The following is a 25,928-nucleotide window of genomic DNA, read 5'->3' as shown; positions in this document are numbered from 1 at the left end:
CACCCCACAGCTGCTCTACTAATAATTAATTAATCACACACTCTCTTGTTAGTGGACTTGACACTGACTATTCCTTCCCACAGATATTCCAAAATTGGTTCCTCTGGAATTGAATTTTGTAAGATGTTAATTTGTTTTATGAGGGTATTCAGCTCATAAATAACAGAACAGGGATGAAGAGAGGGGAATTGTAAGACATGATTTATGTAAACACCAATTGTGATATTTGAAGCCGCAATCCAACTTCCCTCCGAGGAGCAATTAGTAGCATCAACAATTTTTAATTCAAACAGTACGTTTATGACTTATGGGACATTTGCCATGTTGGCAAATGTGATGTTTGGTATTAGGTCAACACATTAGGAAGGGGGGAATTATATCCCTAGATTCAAAACAGATCATTAAATTCTAAATGCCATTTTACAGGTGGAAGTACATTTAGAAATGTTTTGCTTATCTTAAACAGAATGTCCAACACATCTCAGGAGCCGAAGGGAAAAGTGTAGACATGGGTACACATGGGTATATGTGCTAGGACACACACTCACACACTGCAAGACATTGAATACACTCCCCTGCGCCCCCACAACACATACATACAAACACACACACACATACAGTACACACACACACACACAACACACACACACACACACACGCCAAAGGCTCACACTCACACACACACACACACACACACACACGCACACACACACACAAACACACAAACAGAAAGAACACACGCTGGAACATGCTCACACACCACACTGCACACATGCTAGGGGGTGGGGGTGAGGGGTGTGAAATGCGAGTCAGCTCCACTCAGTGCGACAGCCACTGAAGTGTCAGAGCCACAGGAAAAGGGCAGGCATGGCAGAGAGGCCCCCGTTGGCAAGCCAGCACCATCAGCCGAAGCAGCCAGGCGCGAGGGACAATCATTCCTCTTTATTTACCGAGCCATTCCCCGCTGTCATTCCGCGCATCCCCACACACAGCTCTCACTAAATATTTGACGATGTGAGAGCACACTTGGAGAAAAAGAGCAGAATTTTTTTTTTTTGTGTGTTTTTTTTCCCTGAGGTTACATTGGCTGGAGATGGCTTGCGTTTTTGCATACATAACAAATTTTGCTGAGTGTTCCTCCTCGAATGAATAATTAAGGGGAGAGACAGTGTGAAGGAGGTGTGCTAGGGGTCGAGGGGGTAACGCTGATAACGTTTGACAAAATATTTCCAGCTGGTGGTCTATCAACACCAGAGTGACAGAGTGACAGAGACAGTTTTTTTTTTTTGTAAATAATTTCAGAGCTCAGGCAGGCAGAAGCAGATGTGCAGAAAAGCTGCGCCTTCTGGTAGCTGGCCTCTAAAACATCGTTCTGTCCCTGCCTGTCATTAGATAGATTAGTCACCTGTTATTTCGATGGGTTGCTGACACAGTTTCCCCCACAGATCACCTGGCGCTCAGTCTTGGCCTCCTATTTACTTCAAAGACGTGATTTTAACATTTATTATGTGAGAGACAGGCAGTGCGAAAAAGAGAGTTCTATTTTCAGTAGACATACTGTATTTTAATTGTTTTTTATGTATGTATGTATGTAGTATTAAAGGAGAATTCCGGTGTGATTTTGACCTAAAGTGTTTTGAAACATGATACCGAGTGTGAATGTATGTCTCATAGCCCATCTCGGCTTGTCCCCTGCACTCCGAAATCTGTCGCTAGTTAGCCGATGCTACCAACAAGGCGGTCAATGGTGGTGCCTCTGCATCGGCATAGCCATGCAAATAAATCACTGTTTTACACCATTTACGAGGCTCAATGTATCTCCACACTTCATTGGTAGACTTCCAAGGGCCCTGACATTTAGATTCCAGATTCCAAAAATAATTCCGTGGAAATGCATGGATTCCAGTTGCTGCTACTGGAAGAAACTGGAATCCATGCATTTCCACAGAATTATTTTTGGAATCTGATCCCTTATCATACCTGTTCATTCTTACTCGTCGCTCGACTTATCGTGACTAAATTCAAGATGGCTGCAAACGCTAAACTTCAAGCAGATACTGTCTGTATAAATCGTCTTGTAAGTAAACTACCAGTGCTTTTTCAAAGTTCTCAATGTCTTGTTTTAAATGTCAGGGCCCTTGGAAGTCTACCGATGAAGTGTGGAGATACATTGAGCCTCGTAAATGGTGTAAAACAGTGATTTATTTGCATGGCTATGCCGATGCCGAGGCACCACCATTGAGCGCCTTGTTGGTAGCATCGGCTAACTAGCGACAGATTTCGGAGTGCAGGGGACAAGCCGAGATGGGCTATGAGACATACGTTCACACTCGGTATCATGTTTCAAAACACTTTAGGTCAAAATCACACCGGAATTCTCCTTTAATGAGTAATATTCTGCACTTGACATTAAATGGCTAAATATTTGTGAAATTGAAACACACTGAAACACTGTTTATTGATTGAACTTACACTTGATTGAACTTGATGACAGAAATACATTGTCTCTGATTTCAGGTGACATTAATGACCAGAATATTTGTTATGTGCTGAAGGACAATGACAATGCAACAAGCGACTTGTTCCACTTCTCTGTTGAAGACAATGGTAAGAGTTTTGGAGACTCTCCTGTTTCACTGTTATGTTTAATAGTGCTTTTATAGTCTGAGTTATCAGCATGATCTAAATTCGCAATGGGAAAGGAAGATGCTTCTGTCTCAGTTAGTGGCTGTGGTCTCATTGAGACAAGATACCTTAGGGACAGAAGACCAAACACATTTGTTTACAGTGTTTCGTCTTCCTTTCAGAGATGTGTCTGTCTGCAGTCTATAGTGGTGGGAACGTGACTGTAAAGCACAATGTACCACAGATGTGCAAATGTTGGAGTTTACAGAGTCAGCGTGCACAAGTGTTTGCTTCCGAGTGCCTCTCATAAAATGTTTTTGTTGACGTTGTTTCTTGTGTAGTATCTGAACAGGCACTTTAGGCTGCAGACAAGGAAGCAGATCTCTATTATACCTGTTTTATTGTGTCTGCTGTGGACTTTGTTGGTATTTGCATCCTAAAGCAGACAGGCAGTTGAACATAATAATGTCCTCCTATATGTCTGCATACATATACAGAAAGTTGTTTTGCTTGGTTAGTTTTGATACAAAAGTCATTACACTAAACCCACCCAGGTAATATATCCATCATATTTCCGTAAAGAGATATTCCGCAACTATCGTAACAGTGAACCCCTCTCTCTCCAGGAAGTCTCATAATAGTCCTTAATTGTCTTTGCTGGTGGGACACAAAGTCGAAAAGAGGTCTTGGACATTGCACGACCCCCAGCACAAAGCCACATTTGATATTTAACACCAGGAGCAAGGCAGCAAATAATTATAGCGAGGGGCCAGGGGAACAAGGCTGCCTCTGGCCAGACTGGTAATTATATGGTGTATTAGAGGGCTCTCAGGGCTCGCTGCTTGGGAAAATACTTCTTATTTTAACAGGAGGAGCAGCTGTATCTTACAAGCTGTGTTTGCTGTTTCAGGGGTCTATTAGGGTTTTTTTTTCTGTGTGTGTGTGTCCTGGTTTTGCATGTAGCTGTTGTTCCCTCCCTGTGATTTCTGAGAGGAAAATCAGTAGGGGCAGACAGGCAATGCTGAAGATTTGGGGTATGTGGTGGGGAACCTTTGACATTTAAGAGAAGTACTAGCTCAGCCTGTTATTTTAGGGGCTGTTGGGAGAGTTATGACTTCTTCCCTTGGACCCCTACCTTAAAGGAAGTCCACCTGGAATCTGTCTGCTTGTTACCTAGGCTACCTCGTTTAGGAAGACCCACTGATCCTTGTCACCATGGTTTTCACTGATCTTAAATACAAAACCAAAGTTTTTAGATGCCATAGAATGAATTAAGTTCTTTTGACCTCCATCTCTTCTTTAGGGCTCAGTTTTTTCATTTTTTTAACTAAGGCAACTTTGTGACATTTTGAGACTTTCTGCTCTTTTTCATGCCACAGAAACTACTTCCTCTCCACTCCCATCCCCCCTCACTCTCTCTCTCTATCTCTCTCTCTCTCTCTCTCTCTCTCTCTCTCTCTGTCTCACTCACTCACTCACTCAAACACACACACACACACACGAACACACACACACACGCACACACACACACACACACACACACACACACACGCACACGCACACGCACACGCACACACATACACACACACACACACACACACACACACACACACACACACGCACACGCACACACATACACACACACACACACACACACACACACACACACACATACACACACACACATGCACACACATACACACACACACACACACACACACATACACACACACACGCACACACACGCACACACACACGCACACGCACACACACACACACACACACGCACACATGCACACCTTCACATCACAAGTGATACTCCGTCCCTCCCTTTTGTGGCCCTCCTGAAAAGGTCCCTTCCCCTTTGGTTAACACACTATAATCTGCAGCTCCAGTACCACGACTCACGCACAATCTGCTGCCCTTAATGCCTGAGAGAAGGAACACTAATTAGAGGCCCTTCTGAAAACATGTCGGCGCTTTAAGTGCAAAGCCGCTGTGATGTGATGGGGTGGGAAACAGCAGTGTTAGTGGTCCCTCTGCATCCCTCTCCCTCGCTGTGTCGCTGAGAGAAATCTCCCACTAGTCTTTCTTTTTTGTCTATTGCTGTGTGATACTCCCCTCTCTCCCTCTCATCTTGGTGTGACTTAAGGTTCTGTTGTTGAACACTCTCTACCAGCTTCAACCCCGTCTTTGTGTAATTAGTTTTTATTAACCATATTCCCGTGCTATTTGAGCGGTGTAGTGTGAGGTGACTGGCGAGTGGTTTAAATTTAAATGGCATGAAATTGAAATTCAGAGCTGAAAAATTGCCTTCACCACCCCGTAGTTGTCGCTTTGGCACAGAGGAGATGAGATGTTTGTGGGAGGACATTGTCCCTTTGAAATAGCTTTTTGATTTGTACACATGGGAACCTAATAGAATTAAAGTGCTTTTTTTTTTTGACGGCCGAATTAATTTGTTGTTTTTGATCCCAGATGTAAACATTTGAAAGCGTGGATGCAGACGATATTGCAGATCAACCATGGCCTCTTTGAAACAAGCGAGAAGAGCCCTTCTCATCTGTCTGTGCCCTTTTATTCTCTGTTCTCAGAATCACTTCTGAGCTTCCAAACAAACCCCTGTCCCTCCCTCCCTCTCCATCTCGCTCCCCGTTTTCACCATCCACGTTCCCTTCGGACCTCTGGGTAGCCTGGAGGACTGATCCCAACACCGCAGTCTGTCTCAGTCTCTTGACCTCCTTTCCCACACCATAGTTGTGTTTGTTAGATTAATCACCTGATTGGCACAGTTGTATAAGATCCTAAATTTAGATCCATCATATTCCCTGTAGATGTGAATTTGTCAGAATGAATTTGTGTGCTCAGCATGATCAATGAGTGTTTTCTCAAGTCAGTGTCAGTGATCACACACAGAAAGTCTGCATTGCAATACAACTAGGCGATGCCAGCAGAATTGAAAAGCAAATGCATAATTTTGGGTATTACACACTATGTTTCAGTAATCGTACCAAAATGTAATGTCCCATATGCAGAATAAGGACCACTGATAGACATGGTCTGTACCAACCCTCAGTGATTTGAGAAACAATAGCTAATCACTGCAAGGTCACTGAAGCTAGGCTAATCATGTGGACCTCTAGACAGTATTACTGGCAGAGAATAATTCACATTCTGTGGAGTGCTTGCAGGCTATAGGGCAGTAATTATAGTCCGCATTGAAGTCAGTATTGAGTTCTGTTTTCGTGGCAGACTTCTAGTGATTATTTGACATTATGTGTATGCTGTAATATTTCCTGGTTGTAAATATTGCTATGCTATGTATTAATCATTGTCATACAAAACTAAACTTCATAGAGAAAGGAAGACAAAGGTAGTTGTGTTTTTGTACTAGCAGTCAAAAGTTCAGACCGTGTCCACTATGAGGGGCCAGCTGTGTCCCGGAGGTTAATAGTGAGATTTATATCAATGTTCAGCCTCAACCACAGGCTCTGACAGACAGGTGCAGAGGCCAGGCAGGCACGGCCTTGAGGGCACACCTAGGTAGCCATGCCCTTGGGCTACCAACACTGGGCTTATCTAGCTAGCGCCGCTAATAAGCTGTGTTGTCTGAGAGCAGAGATAAGGTGTGGCTGGAGCTAGAGGCTGTGCAGCGTGCAGCGTGTGTGTGTGGTGGGTGTTTTGTTTAGATCTTCTTCTTCTTTTTTTGGGGTGGTCATCTTTTAACATTAGCTTTGAAGAAGAAAGGCGGTTGTCTGAATTTGACGCTTGTTGTACATGTATTGCATGATACTTATGTTAATCTGCATTGTCTTTAAAAATAGGATTTAAGAGTGATTGTTTGCAGCTGTGAATCTGTGTCATGGATCAATTCTAATTATCTACATGAAGTGATTGAGGCTGGAAACTTCTGAGGAAGCATCAGGCGTTCTTGAAGTTGCATCAACTGAACTGGCTCTCCGACATTTGGCAGCCTTTTGTAGTGCTCCTGACCAGAGAGCACCCTTCTGCCTGAGGGCCCTCACACACTTTGAAATTGTCTCAAGGACCCAGCCTCTTGCCTCTGCTTTCTTGTTTGGGGCGCTAGTTGTGAAGAAACATTAGATAATGATCAGAAAGCTCCTCTGGATGGTTGTTAAGGCGAATCTGTGAGGATGCTGCCATGCCATGAGTTTTGGTTGGGCTTGAGGCATTCGTTTCATTGTTGTGAATTATGAGCCCAAGCAAAAAGACTTTGAGGCAATCCTTCATTTTCTGCAGCTCATCTTTAACATACCATCAGAGGACTTAGACATCAATAGTCATAGGCATTTATTCCTAATGTCCTATTTTTTTCAGTATTTTGTAGCTTGGATTGGAAGAAAATTTGTTAACACTTTACTTGGATAATCCGCGCACAGAGGCTTAACAGATCATCTGTTAAGATTTAAGTTCAGTATGTGAAATTGCTGTTGAACAGCCACTAACCTCAACCTTAAACTTAAATTGTACTGTCGTTAACAGCGTGTCAACAGATAGTTTATTGATAATCTGAGCATCTGCATATGGGCAGATTATCCAACTAAAGTTTGACCAAAACGTTGGCAACACAGTAGGTACGGGATGACACAGCGTAAACAACATGAGGCACTGCTCAGTCAGACAAATAGAAAGTGTCACCTGGCCCTTTGAGAAGCAGAGCCTGAGTAATCAGCAGGAGTGTGTGCCCTGAAGGGATACATTTGGAAACTCAAGGGTGTGGGTCTCAATAAAGTGAAGATCGTTCTAAATGCCTGACATCTGTCACAGTGACAGCTTTGTGATGTTAAAAGCAGACAATAGAGAACTGTTACCGTCAGTCTCTGGAGTGGGGGGCTTTATGGCACTCTGAAGCTGTGTGTGTGTGTGTGTGTGTGTGTGTGTGTGTGTGTCGGGACTCTGATGACCCCTTTGACACACACACTAAAACACACACTGTAAACACCCCCTCATTATTCAGCCTGACAACAGCACAAATGAATTCACTTCCTCAGTGTTGCCTCAGCGGTGTATGCCTGTGTGTTGACGAGAGTTCATTTTGGTTCGTCTTCATCTGTTTTGTGTCTGGAGCCATCTGTCTGAATCTCCTGAATCTCTCCCACTCCAACAGTCGAGCTGTCAACTCAGGACAAGGCTGCATCCATCTCTCTTAAGCTGCTAGATATAAACTTAATGGACTGAAATACTGTACTCATATTTCTTCCTCGAATTAGTGTGTACTCTTGTAAAGAAAAAAATATTTTTTGTGCTTACTGTAGCCACATCAACTCAAAGTTAAGCAGTTGCTTTATGTTATAATCCCTTTAAAGAGGAAATACCTGAAGATATAATGACACGCTGTAATGCCTAAAGAAGATGATTCTAAGTATTACCAGATTACCACGTCTTCCTACTGCTGTAATAATAATCTAATAGTGATATACAACACAAAGCTTCTGAACTTGGCTGAAAATATAGTTTAGAGAAGGAGCCTTTTGAAAGCCCGACTTCTGGTAGTGGGAGTGATGATGCACCACTGGTGTACTGTCAGTCACCCTTAATGTTAAATGTCATCGTCAGAGAAATGAGGGCCAGTAGTAGTTTGTAGCTTCTGACCTTTACATGTTTTTGTGAAGTGTCCTCATGGTGAGAGTCAGAGAGAAGGGTGTGTGTGTGTGTCTGTGTGTGTGTGTGTGTGTGTGTGTGTGTGTGGGGGGGGGGGGGGTGGAGAGAAAAGTAGCGAGAGATGAGAGATACATATAGATGGAGAAACGGAAGATGGAGGGCCTAAAAAATTATAATTTATCTTTATTTCTCAGGGGATCTGACACATCCCCACATGCTGTGCAGTGCACCACACCATTCAACCACTGGCTCCACAGGCATGCCCACACCTATGCAGTACATATCGGGCTACACAAGCAACATGCATTGCAATTAGCCAAAGTAACACATTAATTTGCAGGTAAATTGAGAGACTGTCTGAAAAGAGTTTTTATTTTATTCGTTTTTTTTCAGCTGAAATTTGGAGGCTTAAAAACACACTTAGGAGTCATGGGTTGTGCTCTAGAGCGCTGATGACATACATGGAAGGTTTATTAAGAAGGGTGTGTGATTAGAACTAACTGAAATCCTAACCCATGGGCATGTGCAGATGCTTTGCATTTGGCTGTGCTGTGTTGGGGCCAACAGCTCTGTATAGCTTATCAGTGCACACATGTGCTTCAAGAGGCATGATTTACATATATGCATGAGGAAAGATGTAACCGAGTGTGTGTGTGTGTGTATGTATGTGTGTGCGTTTGCATGTGTGGGTGTGTCTGATCAGTGTGCGTTTGCTTGCATGAGTATGTAAGTATGTGTGTGTATGTGTGTGCATGCATGCATACAAGCACGCACAGGCGTGTGTGTGTGTGTGTGTGTGTGTGTGTGTGTGTGTGTGCGTGTGTGCATACTGTATGTGCTTGATCAGTTTCAATCTTGAGGGTCCTAATTGAGGCAGACACTGTCAAAGTCCTGCCTGGCTTTGAAATGGTCGACCCTGGAGACTGTATTTTTCCAGTAGCTTCTCCTGACAGTTTTCCAGGAAATCCGAGCTTTGAATTCCCCATCCTCTGGGACGAGACCCTGGCTTTGAAGGCAAGGCTGCAACTTCTCCCTGGCCAGTTCATGTGTAGAGCACCCTGCCCAAGAGAAACAGAACGAATGGACGAGAGAGAGAGAGGAGGAGAGAGGGGGGGGGGGGGTGCAGGAGATGAGAGAGGAAGAAGTTGTATGTGTGAGAGAGGTGCTGATGAGAGACTTTGATATTCCAGTTAGACCCTTTAGACATTAATTAATTGGGCAATTGCGCTATTCGATCGATGATCGCTCAGAAACTGATAAAAGTCGATGAAGGTCTTCACTGCACATGAGTGTGCACATCATCACACATATACTTCGACCATGAGAGAGACAGACAGAGAGAGAGAGAGAGGAAAGAGAAGAGGATGTCTCTGAAGACTACTCAGTGATGTGCCCTTGCATTGAGGCTCAAAAGTTCAGTTACATTTACAGTAGTAGAGAAATGTATTACTGTAAAGTACTATTGACTTTTGATGAGGATAGACATGATCAATTATTCTTAACTCTGGCTGCCATTTTGTGTGTGTGTGTGTGTGTGTGTGTGTGTGTGTGTATGTGTGTGTGTGTGTGTGTGTCTATGTGTGTGTGTGTGTGTGTGTGCCCATAGTAAATGCTGAGACAGAAAGCATTTATTGTCCTTGCTTTAGATGAGCAAATAATCCTTTAGAGTTGGTGAAAAACCCCACCATTAGTGTAGCATGAGAGATCCACTTGGAAAAGATCAGTTAACATGTACTGAAAGTCTGCTTCATCAGCAGGTGTAGGCTGGGGAATTTTCATATTATATTAAAGGGATGAAGATGATGGATTTGGTTCTTAGAAATTCTAATTACATTTCTGGGGTATTTGAGTAAAATCAGGTGTCAGCTACTGTATATGGATGTTGGCAATACATGCAGTGGTACTCATGGCGCCTGTGACTTGCTTTGAAGGAGGGAACAGCCTGAAGAACCAGCAGTTCCGTTTGACCTGGGCCTGGATCTCCCTGGAGAAGCAGAGCTACGTGGTGGACGAGGAGGATAAGTTCTTGGAGGTGGTCCTCACCAGACGAGGCTATCTGGGAGAAACTTCATTTGTTGGTAAGTGGCCCTCAGATCCCTTCTCATCTCCAACCCAAACACACACACACACACACACACACACACACACACACACACACACACACACACACACACACACACACACACACACACACACAGACACACACACTCACTGGTCCTTTCTGAAAAAACAATGCTCTCTACACTAAAAAAAAACGAGCATACAATAAATCACCAATAAACATGGTAAACATAAGACCCTGTTGGAATGTTCCGAGTAGGTGAAGTGATCTTTTTGATCATTAGCACGTCTTGTGGCAAACGCACCGCCACTTCAAGCTGTAACCAATTGTCCTGCTTATCTCCAAACTCACTCTTCAATGCGCTTGCTGTTGGGAGGATAGTTTTTTTCCCCTGAGAGGTGGTGTGTGCTGCTCTGTGCATCCCTGGCGGCACACATGAAAGCTGCGGTGAGAAGCCGCCACGGCGGCACCTCACATCTCCGGAGCAGAGGTGAGAGAGAGAGGGAGAGAGAGAGAGGGAGAGGAGGGAGAGAGGAGGGAGAGAGAGAGAGGAGGGAGAGAGGAGGGAGAGAGAGAGAGAAAGAGAGAGAGAGAGAGAGAGGGGGGGGGAGGGAGAGAGAGAGAGAGAGCAAACACCTGGTTATCTCTGCTCTCTAGCCCAGACGCCACGGAGCACGGCTCACCGGAGGTCCGCATTCATATTCCAGGCGACGCAACCCTCACCTGTGTGCTCATCAGTGCATGTGCGTGTGTGTGAGAGAGAGAGAGAGAGAGAGAGAGAGAGAGAGAGCGGGAAAGAGAGAGAGAGAGAGAAAAGAGGCTGACAACTGTTGGCAGATGGTAATAAACGAGCCTCTCTAATCCGAGCAACAAGGGGATAATTTAACCCATCCTCACGCGGGGCTATAATCGATCAGCTCATTAGTTTGAGAGACAGACCCGTGCAGTGGGTAGTCTCTCCATCGTTCATATCACAGCAGCGCTACTCAGGAATCGGGTTTCCTTTCAGGCACACTGAGATGATGAGGGTTACTTGTAGCGCTGCTCTGTTAAATTTATCAGGAGCTGAGACTGAGACGTAGAGGAAGGAAAGAGACTGAGACGTAAAGGAAGGAAAGAAGGAAAGACATCACACAACTCGCTTGGAGGAATGCATCAGTAGAGGAACTGAGATCGTTCCCTCTGTGATACACATAAGTTCAGAGACAAAGTCTGCGCACATATACTAGTGTGTGCGCATGTGTGTGTGTGTATGTGTGTGTGTGTGTGTGTGTGTGTAGGTGTGTGTAGGTGTTTGCGCACGCGTGTGTGTGTGTGAGTGTGTGTGTGTGTATGCATTTTCAAATGTGAGTGTGTGTGTGTGTGTGTATCCGTGTGTTCTTGTACGTGAGTGAGTTTGTGTGTGTGTGTGTGTGTGTGTGTGTGTGTGTGTGTGTGTGTGCACAAAGGTGTGTGCGCGCATGCGATGTTCGCAACACTCACGGAGAACAAAGTTTTAACGAATCTAGGCCCTGCAGCCTCACACACACACACACACACACACACACACACACACACATCCCAGCAGCCTCTTTCTCTCCACTTCCCTTCCTCCACATCCCTCCATCCCTCCCTCCCTGCCCCTGCTCCCTGTGTCTCTCTCTCCATTCATCTCCTTGTCCAGCTCGTGGCGGGGTCACCAGTGGGGAGTGGAGCCCGCCGCGTCTTCGCCAGCCAAACCAGGTCACGACCGCCGGACGCCTTTGTTTGAGGATGGCCGCTCTTCCTCCCAACCCCCCGCCACCTTCCCCCTCCCCGTGTCGCGCCCTCCTGCGGCTCTGCACTGGTTCGCTCGCGCCATCCTGCGGCTCTGCACTCGTTCGCTCGCGCCATCCTGCGGCTCTGCACTCGTTCGCTCGCGCCATCCTGCGGCTCTGCACTGGTTCGCTCGCGCCATCCTGCGGCTCTGCACTGGTTCGCTCGCGCCATCCTGCGGCTCTGCACTGGTTCGCTCGCGCCATCCTGCGGCTCTGCACTGGTTCGCTCGCGCCATCCTGCGGCTCTGCACTGGTTCGCTCGCGCCATCCTGCGGCTCTGCACTGGTTCGCTCGCGCCATCCTGCGGCTCTGCACTCGTTCGCTCGCGCCATCCTGCGCTTCCTCTTTTCCGTGGCTCCGCTTTTCTTCTTTCACCTTCCGGGCCTCAGAGGCTAAACTTGTTATCGATGGAGCCTTACCCCCTGCCTGACTTTAAGATAGATTTGAAAAAGAACATGCTCTTCTATCTCTCTCTCTCTCTCTCTCTCTCTCTCTCTATCTCTCTCTCTCCTCACTCTGTGTATCTGTCGGTCTGTTTTTCCATCCCTCCCTCCCAGTCTCTCTCTCTCGCCTATCTTTGTTTCTCTACATAATTTTTTCCCCCAACTGTAGGGGGCATTTCCTTTGAAGATTCCCCCTCTCACTTCTCATTTCATTCATTGAATTTCATTATTTGGTTTGCATTGCAGGGTGATGTGTACAGCGAGGCCTTAGCAGAGATATGTCTGTGTGAAGCTGCCAAAGGCTGGGTCCAATTTTGATCTCTCCTAAGGATGATCCAGTCTGGAAATTATACTTTACATTAATGTTTGATCCAAATCACCGCATGTACTCAACTAGTGAGCAGATCTGCTACTTGTGTTTGTAGTTTTGGGGGAAATATGTTGCTGGGGACTGAATTTACATTTCTGCCCGTTGCCTTGTATTGGTTGAGCTTAAGCATAAATTTGCAGTAGTGCAGAACAAATCCTCCAACACATAATTTGCCCATTGTGTCAAATGGTGAGATGAAGCAAGGTAGCAAGCAGTGTGCTGTAGAAGTGGGGCAGGAATGTATTCTGTATATGTCACAATAGTTCTGCTCATGACCCTTTACCATTATCAAGACATATATCGTCACATTAACGTAAAACAACTGAAGACAATTAGGTTTCCCAACAATGGTTTCCCAAATAATCACTACCCAATAAATATTTCAGAATCGCTGCACCGTGATACCATCAATATCGTGGGCAGTATATTATGACAGTATCACATCGCAAGTTACTCTGCAATTCCCACCCCTGGAGTCTACAGGGAGTCCTGGGCCTTAGCACTTTTGCATTTTAATCGAGCGGGACGAGGGGTATTAATTCTCTACAGCTGTTTCCGTCGCGACGCCAGAAGGGGCCCTGCCAGCTGTCGAGGCTTGATGTGGCCGTGATCAAACGCCGATGGGCAGGTGCGACAGAGGTACCCCCAGCCGCGAGGGGGACCCCTGCCTGGCCTGGCTCTGGGTGCGGAGCCTCCGGGGTGACCCCCCCACCCCCTCCACCCCCCTGCCTTGGCCTCGGGGAGCCCCGCAAGTGGCTCCCATGCCACCACAGAGCTCTCGGAACAGCTTCATCATCTGGAGCCCATGTGTTCGCTGTGCTGTGCTGTGCTATGGAGCAGCATGGAAGCATGCGTGTGCAAAAATAAGATACAACTGAGTTGAATTTTAATTCATTATTAAATTCAATTTATTTATAGTGCCATTAAAAATGCCGAATGTCTCAAGGCACATTATTCAACCCGAGGCCTAAGCCCCCAGAGCTTTAATATGACAACCACGAGCAGGGCCCAGATGGTTGGAATGAGACCACTTGGGAGAGAGAGAGAGAGGGAGATATAGCATAATGGGATAGAAGATGGCAAAAAGTAGGAATAAGAGAAACAAGAGGATGGAAAAAATATCAAAATAGGTGCACAGAGGTACAGAATTCTCAGTAAGAACCCATTGTGCACCTATTTTGATATTTTTCCGGTGTTTTTTTCAGTGTTTTATGTTTTTCTGGTGACAGACCCAATATTAGTGCACTGATACTTTTGAGCTTGAGTTTTGCCAACGTTATTCACGCATCGCTTCCTAAACGCGCCCACACCACTGGGAAATCCACATTTTTAAAGTAATCCTTCACAGTAAATTTAGAAATATGCCTTTTCAAATGACTCACACGCAAACTCATTTCTCATCTCCCCTCGGCCTTGCTGCTTTAAATGAGGAAAAATGGCTCCGCGGCCTCCCCCACTGAGCGCACTAAATTACAGTGCACATCAGCAAAAAAATAAAACTTACAGCTTGGTCTTCTTCTTCTTCTTCTTCTTCTTCTTCTTCTTCTTCTTCTTCTTCTTTTCCTTCACAGGCATTGGCGCAGTCGATGGCACCGCCGAAAAGGACAAGGACTTCAAGGGCAAGTCACAGAAGCAGGTGCAGTTCAACCCAGGCCAGTCTCGTGCCACCTGGAAGGTGCGTGTCTTCCCCGACGGCAAGTATGAGCAGTCCGAGACCTTCCAGATTGCCCTCTCCGAGCCGGTAATGGGCGCACTGGAGTTCCCATCGACGTCCGCCGTGGAGATCGTGGACCCGGGCGATGGTGAGCATTTCTGTCGCCGTCAGTGTTACACGTATAGTGTGCAGTTTTATAGTGTTACTTAACAGGAAGTACAGTTTTCAGGAACAGCAGGTTTGTGGAGAGCATTCCGTGCCAATATAAAAGTCCCCAGAGTTTTTTTTTGCTCCTCTTGATCTCATCTCTATTTTTCACTTTTCAAATGTCTCTTCTCACATGACACAGAATGGAGAGCATGCTGGATGAAGATGCCATCCCCAGCATTTTGACAGCCTCAGATCCCAGATCAGATCTGGAACAGTATCAGCGTTGTTTGAAAAAAAATAAAAATAAAAGATGGCGAACAGCTTTGCTGAAACACTGGTGCACGGAGCATATCAGAACAACCAGTGCCATATCAATCATTCATCAAAACCGGCGTTAAAGAGACCACAGTCTTGTGTTCGCCTTGCCATGGCTCAGACGCCGCTCCCTCTTTTAAGCCCTCATTTAGGTTTCGTTTGAATGGCCAGTTGTGCAGTGGACGACCAGCATGTTCTCTTAGTTCTTTTTTGGTGAAGAGTAACGTACCCAGTGTGGAGCCAGAGTGCATGTGTAATTGCGTCTGTAATTAGACAGAAAAGATGGGGGTGGGGGTGGGGAGTACGAGCACCGCCCCCCTTTGGGAGGGTTTGGATGCTGAAGTTGATGTCATTTGAGGAGAATACGGAGGCAATGCTAGCAGCCAGCCCCGCCATCTCTGGGTGACTGTTCTAATGAAGCAGGCGCGTCCCTTGCTGTAATCAGCTCCACTGCTGTCAGGATCCGACACAAAAAGCCACACACAAAAACAAAACACACACACGCATGGGCACACACATACATCGCATACACACGCACACACACACACACACACACACACACACACACACCGTCAGTCATTAAGCTGCTGGTGGACCACTTTGTTACAGAATTGGTCACACACACACACACACACACACACACACACACACACACACACACACACACACAAACACACACACACACAATATGGACAGATACTTTCTCTCTCTCACCCCTGCATGCTGTGCCACAGTAATGACACATAGGCTGTAGAAGTCATGTTCGGGGGCTGAGTCTCTTTCTCTCCGGTTGGAGAAGAGCCCCTATTTTGGAGTTGATAAGCAAATTTAGATTCCTCTCACAGAAATAACCAGAGGCTGTTGTTTATTGTATCTGATATTTCTTCATTGTTGTTTTGTGTGGCTGCGTGGGCCTCCTCCGCCATCCCACGGCAATTATGAAGTGCACATAATACCCAAAACAATTCCACTTCAGACTCGCTTTCTGAATGGGACCCTCACACTCCCTTATCTCTCTCTCTCTCTCTCTCTCTCTCTCTCTCTCTCTCTCTCTCTCTTTCTCTCTCTCGCTCTCTTGCTGTCATACACACTCACTGTGGCAAATTCTCTATAGTATGAGAGGGATTTTTTTTCCTTAGAAAAAAGCCTCTCTGCAAATCTTCCCCAGTGAGCTCATTAGAGGCGCCATGGAAAGGTTTGTTTAGAGGAGGCAGAGCACTGTGGGAGGAGGTGGTGTGGGGTGGTGCAGTGGTGTGGGGTGGTGGTGGGGCATCTGTGACAGAGAGAGGGAGAGACGCTGGTTTCAGCTCTAGCCTGGACCTGACAACCACTCTGCCAGCCTTGCCACTCGCTGCCACCACACGCACGCACGCACGCACGCACGCACGCACGCACGCACGCACGCACGCACGCACGCACATACACGCACGCACACACACACACTCACGTGCACACACACACACACACACACACACACACAAACGAACACACACTCCATCCAGCCATCCACTGAGGCCACCTCTCCACTGCCCTCCAGCACCACCCTTTCAACCCCTCACCTCCCCTCACCCCTCACCTCCCCCTCAGTGCCCCTCACCTCCCCTCACCACCCCTCACCCCTCACCTCCCCCTTACCCCTCACCTCCTCCTCACCACCCCTCACCCCTCACCTCCCCCTCAGCGCCCCTGCCCCCCTCATGCCAGCCCCCTCACCCTGGCAGCGCCACACTCAGAGCCATTAGTGTTTAAATGCTTGATGAGGCTGTGGCTGTGGCGGCGCCCCTGGAGAGCCCTCTGACCTGCTTGTCTGTGAGTCGTGGCATCCACCCTCATAAATATCTCACAGCGCTGCCACAGCTCTGGAGGAGAGGGAGGGAGCGCAGGGCGCGGTCCACTCAGAAGAGACGAGGCATTGGCCTTGTGTTGTCTTCCGCTTTGGCTGACATTAGCTGCTCCAAAAGCCTCTTTTGTGTCGCCACGCGTGTTGCAGGGATGAGACTAAAAAACGAAACGATGGGGCAACTACTCGTTCCGTTCTTCAAGCTGAAGCAGTGTGAATTTAAGGGTGGTGGAGTCGGGATATGTGGACTCTTGAATGGGGAAAAAGGAGGGTTCCTACAACAAATCAAAGAGCTTGAGCCTGTGGTGCCAAACGGTGCTTCTCTCTCTGTGAGGCGTGAGGTCCAGCTGTCCTGGAGGGAGGTGGACATTGGGGTGAGGAGAGGAGAGGGCGTGTGGTGTCCGTGTCCGATCGATGCTCCGAGGGACTTGGACTCCTGAGCGGCAGCGGAGATCAGTTTACTGGATTAGACTGAAACTCTCTCTGTGTCCCTCCGCCCCTCCCCCTCACCCTTCATATGTATAACAACACTACTCTGGCCTCTGAGATATGATCTGCTCTCTTTTTCTCTCTCTCTCTCTCTCTCTCTCTTTCACCACTCGTTGATCTTTTCTTTAATCGGCCTTGCATTTCTCTTTACTCTTCCCTTTTCTCTCTCTTTCAATCTCTCTCTCTCTCAATCTTTCTCTTTGTGCCTCTGTGTGTCTTTTTCTCTCCGTCTCTCTCTTTCTATCTCACACTCTGTTGTCTTTTTTCTCCCACTTCGGTTGCTTCCTCTCTTGTCTCTCTCTGATTATGTGCTCTTTGCCAGAGGGGCGGCCAGTTGCATTGTGATAAGTGGAGGAGAGATTTGAGAGAGGGATCAGAGATGATGAACACACACACACACACACAGACACACACACACACACACACACACACATACTCAGAGGGATCTGGGACAAGAGAGGCTGAGCAGCAATCTGTTTGCTTTTTTCCCCTTTTTTATTTTTATTTTTATTTTTTCATCTTTCTCATTCTCTTTTTTTTATTATTATTGGTCCCACTGTGCCTGTCTGAAATAAAGAATAAACAGTGTGTGCATTTCTCTGTAGTTTCGAGAGCATCTCGTAGTTCTCACTTCTGCCTTTTGATAGATGACTCTCTCACGGGTTGCGGGTCTCTGTTGCCATCACTCGACTGTTCTATAAAAAGTCTTCTGTGATGTTGACTCCTCCGTGACCTTCGCTATTTAGATGTAGTCATGGCAGAAAGGCTCTCTCTCTCTCTCTATCTCTCTCTCTCTCTCTTTGTGCTCTGTGGCACCAATCTGGTTGATACACGCCTCACAGAAACACCAGCTTCTGTGTGATACTGATGTAGTCAGGCTGTAAAGCACAACACGAGTGCACAGCAACAGCAGTGTATCAGCATCCCTGATTTTGAAGTCTGCCTTCACAACTGTGCCATTCCAGATGTGTGTCTCTAATTGGGAAGGATTTCAGACTTAAATTAAATGCCCATGCCTTTTCAAAAAACACCCGAGGCATTGTCTCTTCTGGGATGTAATGACTGTTAAACAAAAGCCCTAACATGTGTCCCTGTGTCTGCTCCCAAACAGAGTCCACTGTGTTCATCCCCCAGGCCACCTTTGCCATCGAGGAGGACGTCGGTGAGCTGCTCATCCCGGTGCGCCGCAGCGGTGATGTCAGCGAGGAGCTCATGGTGGTCTGCCACACACTGCAAGGTACAACACCTCCACCTGAAGCCCCCGCGGAGCAGGGATGAGGATGTTTATTGTTCAGTGGTTGGATGATGCAGTCAGTGAGTGTGGCCTGAGTTGTGTGTTTGTGGCCAAAATGATAAGTGTGTTATACATGTAGCAGGCCTGAAACAAATCTGCGGCGAAATATGCGAACTGCATATCTAATGAATTATTAAGATTGCACTCACTTAAAATTTTATTTGTAAGATATCTTCTTGTGTTTTTTTCTCCATTTGGGAAAAGACCAAGGCTGTTGAGATTAATAAATAGCTAAGAAGCTGTCTAGTTACAAAATCAGATTCAAAATTCAAATTCAAAACAATATTCTGCACAGGCACTGCCAAAGGCACCGTGCCCACCTCAGTCCTCTCCTTCTCGGACTACATCTCCCGGGCCGAGGACCCCAGCAGCCTGCTGCGCTTCGACAAGGACGAGACGGAGAAGTTCTGCCGCGTGGTGGTGATCGACGACTCGCTCTACGAGGGCGAGGAGAGCTTCAACGTCACCCTCAGCCTGCCCATGGGGGGACGTCTGGGGTCCGAGTTCTCCACCGCTCGCGTCACCATCCTGCCCGATAGTGATGACGGTAAGTGCCGTTGAATAAGCGGCAAAAAAATGTCCTGATTGAAGAATGAGTGTAGATTAAATCACATCAAAAGTCAGTGGCCCTTTACAGTTCAAAATATTCACTTAGCAGATACTTCTTTCCAGAGTAACTAAAACTACTTGTGAGGTAGATGTTTTATGACTATCAGTGCTGCCTGAAAACTCTGGTAACTTTGGTATTGGCACTTTAGTTTCTCAGTTTAGCCAGTTTAGCTCAGGAACACCACTGCTTGAGTATATAGTCAAGTTAAATCAAGTCAGCTTTATTTATATAGCGCATTTCATACAAAGAGGTCCTTCAATGTGCTTTACATAAACACAAGCAAACAGGAATAGCTAATAAAAGCATAGAAGGGCAACAGTCAAAGAATAGTTTAAAAATGTAAGAATAAAAAAGAAAATATAAAACGCACAAGGTAATAGTACATAAAAGCATAAGGGCAATAGTTTAAAAGTGTTTAAGAAGTAATAATTAAAACACATAAAAATGTCAATAGTTTAAAAGTGTTTAAAAAGTAATAAAAAAACAACATAAAATGATTGTACTAGTCAAGCACCCGGTGAACAGCAGCACTCTTCTTGATTCTTGAAGTAGTCCCAAACTGTGCACGCACACATATATTTTCTTTCAGGGCCAAAATGCCCGACCACATGGCTCAATAGTCCCCCTCGTAGAGTAGTATTACGTAACACCCAAAATAGTTAACACTCAGAGTTTCAGAGAAAACCGGTAGAGCTGTAACACTCGATCCGTAAAGAACGAGCCGTTACACTCTACACTCTTAGCCGTTACACACTAAATTCTCCACACTACACTATGCCCGATCTGTCTATTCTGTTAGAATGACAAGACAACTACTTCACAGAATCCCCCTTTGCCCAACTAAGGACAGCAATAGTACTACAAGGAACAATAGTACTCACCCCGAAGAGTGCTCTGTGCACTGAGTAATGAGGATCTTACCACAAGCCACACTCAGACATGTTACAAGATTGTCTTAAACAGACAATCACAAAACAGTACAAGATCACATTCAGGGTGACGTGACACACAAACATACTGTATAACCCATGGGTCAGGAAAGATTAAACATTTGCTAAAAGACTTTCTCAGATTCAAAAATATGTAACCCTGTGATAATGATCCCAGTCAAACTCCCAGTGAACAGCAGCACTCTATGGAGATTCTTGAAGTAGTCCCGAACTGTGCGCGCACACGTTTCCTTTCAGGGCCAAAATGGCTGACCACAGGGCTAAAGAACAAGCCGTTACACTCTATGTCCGATCTGTCTATTCTGTTAGAATGACAGGGCAACTGCTTTACAGAATCCCCCTTTGTCCAACTAAGGACAGCAATAGTACTACAAGGAACAATAGTACTCACCCGAAGATCAGTTAGCAGAAGCATCAAAGGAAAGTTTGGTCTTAAGTCTAGATTTGAAACTGGCTACAATTGGGGCAACTTCTCATCTCATCTGAAAGTTGGTTCCAGAGCTGAACCAGAGACGGTTGTAGATATGATTTGACCCAATTGATGACTATAACTGGAAGTCCAACCCAGTGCTCTAGTCTGTGTGTTAATATGTTGTGATCAACAGTGTCGAAGGCTGCACTAAGGTCCAATAACATCAAGACTGATGTTTTGCCTGCATCTGTATTGAGGTGTATGTCATTTAAAACCTTAATAGGAGCTGTTTCAGTGCTGTGAAAGTAATCAGAATACCCATTTAATGTTAGGAAGGTGGTTAGTAGATAACATCTCACTCGTGAATAATTTAATTCAGTCACCTCCTGAAGCACGTACACTGGCAAGTAAGAGGAAGAGTGGAATTCTTTGACATCCATTTTGAAGAGTTAATATTCTATCCCCCTGTAAACTCTCTCTCAAGTTACACCATAGGGGGCGCCACCGGGGAAATCTCCTCCTGTCACTGTTAATCACATCGTATCAGGAAACTCAGTGACAATCATACCACAAGACAAGGCTGCCCGACTATAATCAGAGCATATCTGAAGGTAATCGAAGGTCTGTGCTGATTCCCGTCAGGGGAGCGTCGGCATTCACTTTCTATTTAGTGTGAGATCGAGAAGCCCATAGGCAACTCACAAACAGCATTTAATTTGTATTGTTATTCATACAATGCAGTCAGTTGTGTCTGTCTGGTTGAACCTTGTAAGGGAAGGATTTTTAAAGCCTGTTATGTTCCTCTCGGTTAACGGATTCATTATATTCCAGTTAAAAAGTCTTTTTTTCTATTTCTTTTTATCTATTGTAGGCTTTAATGTGCATTGTGTCCTTTCAAGATGCACATTTCCCAAAAAGAATCCATTTGATTTGCACTCATCAAAAAAAAGTAAAGCTTCAAATTTTACTCATCAGGGTCTTTCATTTACACCTCACTGACAACACAAAGAATCTTCTCTCCGCATGTCTGTGTGTGTGTGTGTGTGTGTGTGTGTGTGTGTGTTTGAGTGTCTGTGTGAGGTGTATGTACGTGAATATGTGTTCCATTTCAGTGCCCACCTTGAAAAGTCTTTGTTGTGGTGGGAAAATGGTGTTTGGGAGAATTAGGCTGTTGGCAGGTCTCCTCTCCTTCACGAGACGTCTGAATGAAGACGCGTAATGCAGATAAAAAAGTCCCTTGTAATAGAGTTTAGACTGCAGGAGGGAGGTGTGGAAGGACACTCTTTGAACTCTCATATGACATGTAATTTTTCAACCACAATTTTCTACTCACATCCTATAAAATTAAGGGAAATTCTTAACACTTACATAAAGCGTGCACACACACAGACTTATACAGAGACACAAGCACACAGACACATACTTTTGTAGAAACACACACACACACATACACTCTCACACACACATATACACACACACATACACACATGCACGCTTGCACACACGCACACACACACACACACACACACACACACACACACACACACACACACACACACACACACACTACACACATACTCCCCCCTAAGGCCACAACTTCAGGAGCTGCAGATGAGGGCCCTTTAACCACAGTCTCCAGACACACACACAAACCTGTGTGTAGAACTCTGTCTCTAGACACACACACACACACACACACACACACACACACACACAAACATACACACACACATACTCCCCCCTAAGGCCACAACTTCAGGAACTGCAGATGAGGGCCCTTTAACCACAGTCTCCAGACACACACACACAAACCTGTGTGTAGAACTCTGTCTCTAGACACACACACACACATACACACACACACACACACACACACACACACACACACACACACACACACACGCACACACACACACAAACACACACACACACACCTGTGTGTGGTTCTCTGTCCTCTGTCATTAACGCCCCACACCCCCGACAGCCCACGGACCGTCACTAACCCCTCCTGAAGTCTGCGACCGCGTGTCATGTCTCTGGGTAGGTGAGCGGAGCCGGCCAAGGTCGCCGTGACATCTCAGGTGTAGCCAGGTGAGATGAAGTGATGGCGGAGGAAGTGCCTTCAGGGAGACCTTCACCGGCCACACATCCGTGGTCACTTCTCCACACGTCTCGTTTCTAAAAATAGCCTCACGTCACAAGTACTGCTCATCTGGATAAGGCTCCTTCAATTCTCAGTGGCGTGCAACAGAGTGTGTATTGTCTGGTGGTTTTGGTCGCCTGTCTGAATCTAGACAAGGGGTCTATCTATCCATCTTTTCATTTTTTTTTTATCTAGGAGTGGGTTGAATTCTGTCATGTCATTCCGGGGAGATGCACGCTGCCCTGAAATATGCTACCTGCAAAAAAGGATTCCTTTGTAGTCTTTGCTCACCGTCAGCTGCAGATAGCCCAGAGGCCTGTGATGCATTTATCAGTGGATCTGCACTAAGAGGAGGCTGTTTGCACTTGACTGATCAAACAAGCTGAAGAAAGAAGAGTCTGCAGGGCCACGGGGGGTATGTGTTGGGACGGGGGGGTATGTGGGGGGGGTATGTGGGGGGACGGGGGGGTATGTGGGGGGGGTATGTGTTGGGACGGGGGGTGAGGTTAATTTTGGATACGGTTGCCTGGAGCATAGACAGATAGACTTTATCACTCAGTCTGGCTTGAAAGAAGTGGACAGCAGCAAAACTGGAGAGCCAGAGTGAAATTACACATCAACAGACACATCCACTCCCTAGACGTCATCTGGACGTCTATCTGTTTGTGTGTCTCTCGGACAGTCTGTCACACACACATATGCACATTGCAAAAATGACTCTGACGCCAGAGTCACTATCCCTGATGGATCAAAAGGGCATTTCGCAGCTGAACAACAAAATAAGAGCCGTATTATGGGGAGATGGGTTCTGTCAACAGTTACTTCTGAGCTGGAGGAAAGAAGGCTGGGGGAGATGACTTCTGTTTCACCTTCAGCTTAGGTGTGTGTGTGTGTGTGCGTGCGTGCGTACGTGCGTGTGTGTGTGTGTGTGTGTGTGTGTGTGTGTGTGTGTGTGGTTGTGTGTGTGTGTGTTCTGCTCGGTGTGGATGAGAGAGTTCCCAGAACCCCTTAACCTGCCGGGATTATGTTTGACAAGCTCAAGTGCTTAGAGTCTACCTTTAGTCCACCCCAAGCACAGCACAAATGGATGTTCAGCCACCGCACCACACACACACACACACACACACACACACACACACACACACACACATACACACATACACACACAAGACATGCACACTCATATTAATCACGGATTTGCACAGCACATGCTTCTGGAGCATTATCATGAATTATACAACCTGTGCTCTAATAGTCCCCACGGCTCCAGTCACGCCCGATTGTCAGGGCAGCACGAAACCCCGCTAATCCAACGTCAAAGTCATACAGAGGATAGGAGAAGCGCTCCGATGCCTAAATAGAGTCGTCAGTCAACACACTTGCAGTACTCATGAGAAGCCCAGTGCTGATCCTCTTGGTCCTCTTTTGCTTGTGGAGAGAAATGTCATACTATCTTTATATGGTGGTATTTGACATATTCCATATAACCCCATAATGTATACTTACATTTATATACTTGTTTCCTCTTACTTAGATAAGGGATTGAAGTGGAGATAAGGGATTCGATAATACTGTATATCCTCAATGAAATATTAAGTTAACATGCTCCTGCAAGGAATGGAGACATCTTCTGGAAGTTTCTAGTGTGGAGTGAAGAGAGGACTGCAGTGTACTGAGCAGCCATTGTTTTGCCTGACATGGTGTCAGCTTGACATGTCCCAACATTTTGGCAGCAGATGTAGAGTCGTGTAACAGTCTGTGTGGCTGACGCCTGGTGATATGCTCTTCTTCTTTGGAACAGTTACTGCTAAATGTCCTGTCTCCTGATCCACTGACTTCTCTTGAGTGTCATGAAAGATACTTTTTTTGCCTAAGGAAATATTTTAAAAATAGCAGCATAATCAGAATGAAAGACAATGACTGAAGCGAAAACAAAGAAATGCACAGTGAGCTTTTTTTCCATCACCCTCACTGTGTTTCTGGGATTTTTTTTTTCAATTTTTTTTTCATAGACAGTTCATAAAGCTGTCAAAATGCATTCATCTGACTCCACGTTTCGGCACAGATAAACAAGCTGGCAAGCCTTTTTTTTTTCTTACCCGGAGATGGCGAGAAAGACCACCCCGGCAGGTTGATATGAGACAGCACTCTGTGTCTGAGAGAGGCGGTGCTGTGCTGGAGGGTCTCCCTTGCCCCTCACCTTAACCACCATCCCCAGCAAGCCTCTGGCCTGAGGCCTATCATTAAAACCAAACAATGTCAGCCACCACAGTAATTGCTACCCCACCTCTCCCCCAACACACACACACACACACACACACACACACACATATATATATATATATATATATATATAAAAAACATAAAAAATCCCTGAAAGTGTAGCTTGTGTGTCTAATGATGAAAAAAATCCTTGATAGTGTAGCTTGTGTGTGTGTGTGTGTGTGTGTGTGCGTGCGCGTGTGTGTGTGCGCGCATGTGTGTGTTTGTGTTTCTCATTGTACTTGTGTACTGTAACACACAAGTAAATCGCTTTCTCATCTTTGTCACCTTAGCCAGGTCAGTCTTCGTTGACATGCGTTTCTTGAAGCCCCCACAGAAAGCGTCCGTCCTAGATATCTTTTTGTGCACCTGTGACACCCATCCTTTTGATGCATCCAGAGCCCCACTGCCTGTGTTCTCCCCATGGACATGTCTACGGAGAGGAGAGGAGAGCAAAGTTATTCAGTTGTTGTTTTTTGGATGTTATTTGTGGAGGTAGAGCAGCACCTGTTCTGGGGTGTGTGGATCAGGGTGCCTTTTTTCCTGCACTCAGTCGAAGTGCGGGGGTTCGTTGAATTTAGGGTTATCTTTTTCCGTGTTCTGGCAACAGGGGGGCTTTGAAGTCGGCTGAGATGAGGAGCTTTGTAAATATGACACATATCTGGTTTTCAGATCGCTCCTGTCTATTGGATGTGTGCATATCAGGTTCGAATGTGTGTTAATAATATCTGCCCATATATCTTCCCAGTAACCAGCACCCAGTAGCTCCTGCTTTGCTATGCCATGTGAGTGCATACAGTGTGATATGTGTTCCTTACATTAACTCAGGCAACTCGACTTATGCACTTCATTTTCTTTCTTTATTATGATATGTGTTTTTAGAAGTATCAT

General features: G+C 45.9%; 1 protein-coding gene across 2 annotated transcripts in view; it reads left to right on the top strand.

The window, feature by feature from the left end:
* The window catches only part of frem2a (FRAS1 related extracellular matrix 2a), a 45,957-nt gene that overhangs the window by 5,274 nt on the left and 14,755 nt on the right, over positions 1 to 25,928 (top strand). For both annotated transcript variants that reach the window (XM_076274000.1, XM_076273999.1), the window contains exons 2-6: positions 2,518 to 2,607; positions 10,179 to 10,325; positions 14,490 to 14,720; positions 18,478 to 18,603; positions 18,956 to 19,207. In XM_076274000.1, coding sequence (XP_076130115.1) covers positions 2,518 to 2,607; positions 10,179 to 10,325; positions 14,490 to 14,720; positions 18,478 to 18,603; positions 18,956 to 19,207 — 846 coding nt within the window. The remainder of the gene's footprint in view (positions 1 to 2,517; positions 2,608 to 10,178; positions 10,326 to 14,489; positions 14,721 to 18,477; positions 18,604 to 18,955; positions 19,208 to 25,928) is intronic.

Source organism: Alosa pseudoharengus, unplaced genomic scaffold, assembly GCF_046254945.1.
Source record: "Alosa pseudoharengus isolate Yale_2024_CS ecotype anadromous, Long Island Sound unplaced genomic scaffold, YU_APseudo_1.1 YU_APseudo_1.1_scf_8, whole genome shotgun sequence".
Classification (NCBI taxonomy): Eukaryota; Metazoa; Chordata; class Actinopteri; order Clupeiformes; family Clupeidae; genus Alosa; species Alosa pseudoharengus.
This window is presented reverse-complemented; position numbering and strand designations above follow the sequence as displayed.